Here is a 10,012-nt window from a genome sequence, read left to right as displayed (position 1 = left end):
GTTCCTAGCCCTCCGGTTAACCCTACCTCTGTCCCCTCGGTTCCTAGCCCTCCGGTTAACCCTACCTCTGTCCCGTCAGTTCCTAGCCCTCCAGGACCTGGCTCTGTCCCTCTGGTTAACCCTACCTCTGTTCTCTGTCCTGTCAGTTCCTAGCCCTCCAGGACCTGGCTCTGCTGTCTCAACACTCTCCTTCTAGACGTCTGGAGGTGTTCAGTCTCAGCCAACCAGGTGACCCCGCTGCTCTGCCTGCATAAATACATCTAATGAATATTTATACTTTCACATCACAGAATGACTTCCTGTGTCTGATTACTGACAGTAAAACAATAAGAGCACTATCTACACTGTTGACATTGGAAATGTCTCAGAAACATCAACTGACTCTGCAGTATGCATAATGTTCTTCTGTCTGGTAGTCCCAGGGCATAGTCCCAGGGCAATGTTCCCCGGTAGTCCCAGGGCAATGTTCCCCGGTAGTCCCAGGGCAATGTTCCCCGGTAGTCCCAGGGCAATGTTCCCTGGTTGTCCCAGGGCATAGTCCCAGGGCAATGTTCCCTGGTTGTCCCAGGGCAATGGATTGTCAGTAGCGTCCATAGCCACAGTCGTCATGGCTAAACCCGCCCATTTCTGACCAATTTAAACCTAACCTTAAATTACCTCCGAGACGATCTCCGTGCTCCCGTGGAATTCTAATTTGTTTAATAAATTCCCCATTTTAAGAAATCTGGTTAAGCTACAGAGCCTTCAGAAAGTATTCCTACCCCTCGACTTGTTCCACATTTTCTTGTTAACAGCCTGAATTCAAAATGGATTAAATCAACAACAACAAAAATTATACACACAATTCCCCATAATGACAAGGTGAAAACATGTTTTTAGAAATTTTGGTGCATTTATTGAAAATGAAATACAGAATCCTTATTTGCGTAAGTATTCACAAATCTGAGTCGATACTTTGTAGAAGCACCTTTTTGACGGCGACTACAGCTTTGAGTCGTCTTGGAATTTGTCTGTATCAGCTTTGCACATCTGGATTTGGGGATTTTCTTCCGTTGTTCCTTGCAGATTTTCTCAAGCTCTGTTAAGTTAGATGGGGAGTGGCGGTGAACAGCAATCTTCAAGTCTTTCCACAGATTTTCAATGGGGTTCAAGTCTTTGGCTGGGCCACTCAAGGACGTTCACATTCTTGAGAATTGAACCCGGTGGTATCCCCATAGAGACTGCCAGAGGTCCGGACAACAGGCCCTCCGATTTGACACACTGAACTCTGTCTGAGAAGTAGTTGGTGAACCTATCACTGCCATGCTTCACAGTAGGGATAGTGTTAGATGGGTAATGAGCTGTTCCTGGTTTTCTCTGCGCTTTGCATTCAGCCCAAGGAGTTCCATTTGTCTCGTTAGACCGTAGAATCTTCTGCCTTATACTCTCTGTCATGTGCCTTTTTGCAAATCCCAGGGTGCTGTCATGAGGCTTCCGTCTGGCCACTCCCATGAAGCCTAGATTGGTGAAGTGCTGTAGAGACTGTTGTCCTTCTGGCAGGTTCTCCCATCTCAGGCAAGGAACTCTGTAGTTCTGTCAGAGTGATCATTGGGTTCTTGGTCACCTCCCTGATCAAGGTGCTTCTTGCCCGTTTGGTCAGTCTTGGTGGAGTCTGGGTAGTTCCACATTTTTTTCCCATGGATACTGCTGTGCTCTTGGGAACATTCAACACTCTAGAAATTGTTTTATACCGTTCCCCAGATATATGCCTCATCACAATTCTCTCTCAGAGATCTACGGACATTTCCTTGGAGTTCGTGGTATAGTTTCTACTCTGACATCCACTGTCAACTGTGGGACCTTTATATAGACAGGTGTGTTTCTTTGTAAATCATGTCCAAACAGTTGAATTGGCCACAGGTTGGACTCCAATCAAGTTGTAGTGACATCTCAAGGATGATCAAAGGAAATTGGATGCACCTGAGCAATTTGGAGTGTCATAGCAAAGTGTTGTGAATACTAGGTTTCTGGATTTAATTTTCAATATTTCTTAACATATTTTCACTTTGTCATTATGGGGTATTGTGTGTAGATTTTGAATGCAGGTTGTAACACTACAAAATGTGGACTAAGTCAAGGGGTATGAATACTTTAAAAAAATGGGCTGAGTCTCAATCCACTGCATCCGTCGATGTCGGCCTTCCGCATCTGAGGTCAAAGGTGGCAGAGTTAGAGGTGTTTGTTAGACCAGGGGACATCCCCAAAATTGGTCTTCTCACAAAAAATGTCTGTAGCGTTCAAATGGTTTGGCCTACAAACTATTAATATTATTATAATAACTAATATGACTCTCACGGACACAATGGTGTGCTCGGTTTTGCTCTACGACCCCCACAAGTGTCACGGGACTTGTTTTGAAGGTAACCCGGTACCGGGATGAAAAAAACTTTAAAGTGAATGGGGCATTTCCACGTCAAAACAATAGTGATAATTCCACGGTAAAAATAAAAAAGGTAACCATTGGCCTTGTACTCTATTGTCCCTTTAACCACTCTGACTTCAATGCAATCAAAAATCACAAACACATCAAAACAGTATCATGTTAGGCTACATTTTTGACCCCACTGTGATGATCAATTTGACGATAGAAGAAAAACATGGTGTTTGGATTTTGTTTCAAAGCCAAACACAATGAAAAGGACAGTGCTTTAAAGCATTTAAGACGTTTGCATGTGTACTGTTAGGTAAAACACTGAAAGCTTAATCAAGTTTTTTTTCTCCCCGAGGGTCAATCTAGCTGTATTAGACAAAAAAAGAAACATTCACACAAGAACTAACATTTAACCCTTCCTCCTGGGCTGAGTCTCCTCCTACACATCTGTACAAACATTGTTCTTTACTGCTAGGCAGGACACCTAGTGATACGGACCATAAACTTTTCTTTCTCCCTTAAGGTTGACCTAACCTGACCTCAACCCCTCCCCCCCTTCATCACTAATCTATGGCTCTCTCCCCTTATTAATGCCTGCCACATGCGATCGCTTTCCCTCAGTGACATGAATAAGTATATTTCATATTCTCAGAACCCGACAGTACTGATTTGAAAAATATAAACACAACATTTCCCCCTGATATAAAAGATCCCAGAAATTTTCCTGACGCACAAAAAGATTATGTCTATGTTGTGCACAATTCTTTTTACGCCCCTGTTATTTAGCATTTCTCCTTTTGCCAAGATAATCCATCCACCTTACAGGTGTCATCAATAAGCTGATTTAAACAGCATGATCATTACACAGGTCAACCTTGAGCCGGGGACAAAAGGCCACTTAAAAATGTGCAGTTTTGTCACACATCACAATGCCATAGATTGGTTCAAGTTTTGATGGTGCGTGCGATTGGCATGCTGACTACAGGAATGTCCACCAGAGTTGTTTCCAGATAATTTTGTTAATTTCTCTACCATAAGCCGCCTCCAACATCGTTTTAGAGAATTTGGCCATGTGTCCAAACAGCCTCACAACTGCGGGCCACGGGTAACCACTCCAGCCCAGGACCTCCACATCAGGCTTCTTCACCTGCAGGATCGTCTGAGACCAACCAAACCCGACAGCTGATGAAACTGAGGAGTATTTCTGTCTGCAATAAAGCCCTTTTGTGGGGAAAAACTAATTCTAATTGACTGAGTGAACCTATGGCCTCCCAGGCCCACCCATAGGCTGAGGCCCTGCCCAGCCATGTGAAATCCATAGATTAGGGCCTGAAGAATTTATTTCAATTGACAGATTTTTCCCACAGTAAAATCATTGAACTTGTTCCATGTTGGGTTTGATATTTTAGTGCAGTGTAGAACACCATGCACATATTAGAGCGTATGTATACACACAGGCCAGTATACATTCTGATTCTTTAGACCTGAAATAAATCATGGATTTATTGTGACTATATATTAAATAGATTTCTAATACGATTTTAAATGAGGTTTCAATGGCGTGCATCAGTGGCTTGTATGCGTGGAGGCCTGGAGATGCTAAACCATGTTAAGTCAATTGCTGTGAGACTGGTTGTCATTTGTATGACAACAAAATGCAGACACAATTTCATGAACATTGCCCTGGGACTACCGGGGAACAGCCCTAGGAGTTACTTAAACACTTCCTTGTGATTTATATATTTATTTTCTGTTTTTCAATGCATTTCTAAGGCCAAATGCAATGTTTCATCAAATAATTGTTTATTCTTATACCTTACAGGGATCTTTAAAATGCTAAATGATCCTTGGTATGACCATCTTYATACCTTACAGGGATCTTAAAATGCTAAATGATCCTTGGTATGACCATCTTAATACCTTACAGGGATCTTAAAATGCTAAATGATCCTTGGTATGACCATCTTAATACCTTACAGGGATCTTAAAATYCTAAATGATCCTTGGTATGACCATCTTAATACCTTACAGGGATCTTAAAATGCTAAATGATCCTTGGTATGACCATCTTAAATCCCCTCTAACTCTGTAGAACCCTGGGCCTTTTTTTTTGTTGCAAATTTGAGTTGTTTATGAATTTTAACGATATAGCCAATTTTGTCTTTGGGGATGTGGAATCTAGAGAAATGTTGCCCTTTCTGTATGTAATTTCCAGAAGGTAACTTTTCTTTGGCGTTCTCTGTTTTCCCCAGGCGGTCACCCTCACATCTGGACGGCCCTGAGTAAGGAGTGTCTGTCTCTGTTGTCAGACCTGACTGAGCGGCTGGTAGCCCACCATGACACTGTAGCTACTAACGGACGGGCCAAGTCCCAGTCTACAGGAAGCAACAAGCGGCCCACCATCTCCTCGGAAAGCTCCGGTAGCTGCACCACTGCTCAGTCACTCTCTCTGAAGAACATTACAGTGCATTCAGAAAGTAGTCAGACCCCCTTGCCTTTTTCCATATTTCGTTACAGCCTTATTCTAAAATGGAATGAAGTTGTTTTCCCCCTCATCCATCTACACACAATACCCCATAGTGACGTCACAATACCCCATAGTGACGTCACAATACCCCATAGTGACGTCACAATACCCCATAGTGACGNCGTCACAATACCCCATAGTGACGTCACAATACCCCATAGTGACGTCACAATACCCCATAGTGACGTCACAATACCCCATAGTGACGCCACAATACCCCATAGTGACGCCACAATACCCCATAGTGACGCCACAATACCCCATAGTGACGCCACAATACCCCATAGTGACAAACAAAAGCAGGTTTTTAGAAATGTTTAACTTTATTACAAAAAAAACTAGAAATCACATCTACATAAGTATTCAGACCCTTTACTCAGTACTTTGTTGAAGCACCTTTGGCAGCGATTACATCCTCGAGTCTTCTTGGGTATGACGCTACAAGCTTGGTACACCTGTATTTGAGGAGTTTCTCCCATTCTTCTCTGCAGATCCTCTCAAGCTCTGTCAGGTTGGATGGGGAGCGTTGCTGCACAGCTATTTTCAGGTCTCTCCAGAGATGTTCGATCGGGTTCAAGTCCGGGCTCTGGCTGGGTTCAAGTCCCGAAGCCACTCCTGCGTTGTCTTGGCTGTGTTCTTAGGGTCGTTGTCCTTTTGGAAGGTGAACCTTCAACCCAGTCTGAGGTCCTGAGCGCTCTGGAGCAGGTTTTCACTAAGGATCTCTCTGTACTTTGCTCCGTTCATCTTTCCCTCGATCCTGACTAGTCTCCCAATCCCTGCCTCTGAAAAACATCCCCACAACATGATGGTGCCACCACCATGCTTCACCGTAGGGATGATGCCAGGTTTCCTCCATTGCTCAGTTTGGCCGGACAGGCAGCTCTAGGAAGAGTATTGGTTGTTCCAAACTTATTCCATTTAAGAATGATGGAGGCCACTGTGTTCTCGGGGACCTTCAATGCTGCAGACATGTTTTGGTTCCCTTCCCCAGATCTGTGCCTCGACACAATCCTGTCTCTGAGCTCTACGGACAATTCCTTCGACCTCATGGCTTGGTTTTTACTCTGACATGCACTGTCAACTGTGGGACCTTATATAGACAGGCGTGTGCCTTCCCAAATCATGTCCAGTCAATTGAATTTACCACAGGTGGACTCCAATCAAGTTGTAGAAACATCTCAAGGATGATCAATGGAAACAGGAAGCACCTGAGCTCAATTTCGAGTCTCATAGTAAAGGGTCTGAATACTTACATTTATTTAAATCTTTTTTTTATTTGTATTTTTATAGATTTGCAAACATTTCTAAACCTGTTTTTGCTTTGTCATTTTGGAGTGTTGTGTGTAGATTGAAGATAAAACATAAAAATAAAAAAATGTAATCCATTTTAGAATAAGGCTGTAATGTAACAGAATGTGGGAAAAGTCAAGGTCTGAATACACTGGTATCTGTGGCTAGTGTATATAGTGTATTATGTTTATTTAAAAATGTTCCCAGGTTGGTAAACCCCATTCAGTAGATTAATCAAAACATATACAGTAAAAAAATATAGATATTTATTATTCTATATTTAAGCAGTAAGTCACCTCAGGGGTTTGTGGTATTTGGCCAATATACCACGACTAAGGGCTGTTCTTAAGCACGACGCAACACGGAGTGCCTGGCCGTGGTATATTGGCCATATATACCACAAACCCCAGAGGTGCCTTATTTCTATTATAAACTGGTTACCAACGTAATTAGAGCAGTAAAAATAAATAATATTGTCATACGGTCTGATATACCATGCCTGTCAGCCAATCAGCATTCAGGGCTCGATCCACCCAGTTTATAATCATGTTTACATTCTAGAGAACATTCTGAACCAACGTCAAACCGTGGTCAGCCAATCAGCATTCAGGGCTCTAACCATGGTCAGTGGTCAGCCAATCATGGGATGTGCAACTTTTGTTTTACAGCCTTGGATTAACACAGTCCTCTAATCAACTGCTCATCAAGACCTTGATTAGTCAGCGGTGTTGGTGCTGCTCACTCTATCTCCCCAGAACCAGGGTTGTAATAGTATGTAAGTCCTTTAAAAACACCCCTCTGACTCCCTCTCCTCCTCCAGTATCTTCTGTCGGTATGGAGGATATGAAGACTCCCCGGCCCAGCGCCCTGATCAGAACCCCTGGCTCAGTGTTCTTACGTTCCTCTGTCGGGGCGGGGCTGCGAACTCCCCTGACCGCCCCCTTTACCCCGGACCTAGACAGCCCCTTCTCCTCCCCCGCCCTGAGGCGCCTCACTGGCCCCCTGGAGCCTCAGGGGGCCCTGTCCCCCGGCTTCAGCTCCATCCAGAGCCCTCACGTCATGAGGAGGGGCCCCAAACTCTGGTCTGCTTCTACAGGTGAGGGCCAGCCCAGGGGCCACACATGGCTCATTTTACTAATGGACTAAAGTACTATTTCACTATACTGCTTTTGCTACTATGAGCCATGGGACGGCATAGTATGAGTGGTATCATATTTAATCACTTTAATTATTTGTAAATATTGCATCATCCATCTCATATGTACTGTATTCTAAACTACCACTGTTATCTTAAGTCCAATATGACGCTTCATTATTATATATATATAAATGTGTGTGTGTGTGTGGTGTGTGTGATGTATAATATATATATATATAATTTATATTATATTATATATAATACATACCACACACACACACACACACACACACACACACACACACACACACACACACCACACACACACACACACACACACACACCACAACATATACATAATCCATTCCGTACTTAGATTTACGTGTATTTTGGGTATATGTTGTGAAACTGTAACACGGAACCAAAACCGGCTGCGCGCGCCATCGTGCATATATTTATTTTGTCCCCCCCCCACACAAACACGATCACGACACGCAGGTTAAAATATCAAAACAAAACTCTGAACCAAATTACGATTAACTTGTGGGACAGGTCGAAAAGCATTAAACATGTATGGAAATTTAGCTAGTTAGCTTGCACTTGCTAGCTAACGTTAATTTGTCCTATTTAGCTAGTTAGCTTGCTGTTGCTAGCTAATTTGTCCTGGGATATAAACATTGAGTTGTTATTTTACCTGAAATGCACAAAAGTTCTCTACTCCGACAATTAATCCACACATAAAACGGTCAACGGAATCGTTTCTAGTCATCTCTCCTCCTTCCAGGCTTTTTCTTCTCTGGACTTTATATTGCGATTGGCAACTTTCATGAATTAGGTGCATTATCGCCACTGACCTCGTTCGTCTTTCAGTCACCCACGTGGGTATAACCAATGAGGAGATGGCACGTGGGTACCTGCTTCTATAAACCAATGAGGAGATGGGAGAGGCAGGACTTGCAGCTCGATCTGCGTCAGAAATAMAACTGATTTCTATTTTAGCCCTTGGCAACGCAGACGCTCGTTGGCGCGTGCGAGAAGTGTGGGTGCAATAATTGAATAATATAGATTTCTAAATGTATTTTGCAACACTCGCGCACGCGAGCGGTGTAGTCAGCCTGTTAGATATTACTCCACTGTCGGAACTAGAAACACAAGCATTTTGCTACACCCACAATAACATCTGCTAAACACGTGTATGTGATCAATAACATTTGATTAGATATTATCATTCACCTTTCAGAACCATGGATTTTGTTTTAACGCTGACGAGTCAACAACAGCCATGTTTATTGACCTATGAATTCAGACCATTCTCTGTTTATGGTTGTCTAGACTCCCAGCTGAACGGCAGTCCTCCGCCATCTCCTGGTCCCGCCCCCAGCCAGTCCCAGGCTCAACTCAGACCCTCCTTCCTTGTTACCTTCCTACAGAACAGGAAGGACCAGGTACTGCCTTGTTTCTAAAAAAATGTTCTCCCATTTGGTAGCTACTGACCAGTGATGTGGTGTATTATTTTAGTTATTATGAAACTAAGTTCCTTTTTTATTAACTCTTGTAATTGTCTCATTCAGGTTAAACATTTCTTGGCAAAGCGGGTGCTGATAATGTATCTGTTTAACAAGGTAAGGGTGTGTGTACCTGCACGCTGTGTCTGGGTTGTGGGGCTAGGACGCCGTGTCTGGGTTGTGGGGCTAGGACACCGTCTCTGGGTTGTGGGGCTAGGACGCCGTGTCTGGGTTGTGGGGCTAGGACACCGTGTCTGGGTTGTGGGGCTAGGACGCCGTGTCTGGGTTGTGGGGCTAGGACGCCGTGTCTGGGTTGTGGGGCTAGGACGTGTTTGGGTTGTGGGGCTAGGACGCTGTCCTCTGGGGTTGTGGGGCTAGGACGTCGTGTCTGGGTTGTGGGGCTAGGACGCCCGTGTCTGGGTTGTGGGCTAGGAAGAGCGTGTCTGGGTTGTGGGGCTAGGACGCCGTGTCTGGGTTGTGGGCTAGGACGCCGTGTCTGGGTTGTGGGGCTAGACGCTGTCTCTGGGTTGTGGGGCTAGGAGCGTTCTGGGTTGTGGGGCTAGGACGCCGTGTCTGGGTTGTGGGGCTAGGACGCCGTGTCTGGGTTTTGTGGGGCTAGGACGCCGTGTCTGGGTTGTGGGGCTAGGACGCCGTGTCTGGGTTGTGGGGCTAGGACGCGTGTCTGGGTTGTGGGGCTAGGACGCCGTGTCTGGGTTGTGGGGCTAGGACGCTGTCTCTGGGTTGTGGGGCTAGGACGCTGTCTCTGGGTTGTGGGGCTATGGACGCGTGTCTGGGTTGTGGGGCTAGGACGCCGTGTCTGGGTGTGGGGGCTAGGACGCTGTCTCTGGGTTGTGGGGCTAGGACGCGTGTCTGGGTTGTGGGGCCTGAGGACGCCGTGTCTGGGTTGTGGGGCTAGGCGCCGTGTCTGGGTGTGGGGCTAGGCCTGTTCTGGTTGTGGGCTAGGCACGCCGTGTCTGGGTTGTGGGGCTAGGACGCCGTGTCTGGGTTGGGGCTAGGACGTCGGTGTCTAGGTGTTGGTGGGGCTAGGACGCGTGTCTGGGTTGTGGGCTAGGACGTCGTGGTCTGGGTTGTGGGCTAGGACGCTGTGTCTGGGTTGTGGGCTAGGACGTCGTGTCCTGGGT

The 10,012-nt window shown here is 45.4% G+C and overlaps 1 protein-coding gene across 1 annotated transcript in view; it reads left to right on the top strand.

The window, feature by feature from the left end:
• ndc1 (NDC1 transmembrane nucleoporin) overlaps positions 1-9,248 on the top strand; it is a 48,075-nt gene extending 38,827 nt beyond the window's left edge. The window contains 5 exon segments of the mRNA XM_070439684.1: positions 147-228; positions 4,663-4,830; positions 7,048-7,323; positions 8,698-8,810; positions 8,937-9,248. Of these exon segments, the coding sequence (XP_070295785.1) occupies positions 147-228; positions 4,663-4,830; positions 7,048-7,323; positions 8,698-8,810; positions 8,937-9,248 (951 nt within the window).
• The last annotated feature ends 764 nt before the right edge of the window (positions 9,249-10,012 follow it).

The sequence above is a fragment of the Salvelinus sp. IW2-2015 genome, unplaced genomic scaffold, assembly GCF_002910315.2.
Source record: "Salvelinus sp. IW2-2015 unplaced genomic scaffold, ASM291031v2 Un_scaffold1849, whole genome shotgun sequence".
Classification (NCBI taxonomy): domain Eukaryota; kingdom Metazoa; phylum Chordata; class Actinopteri; order Salmoniformes; family Salmonidae; genus Salvelinus; species Salvelinus sp. IW2-2015.
Note: the sequence above shows the minus strand (reverse complement) of the source record. Positions and strands in the feature narration are given on the sequence as shown.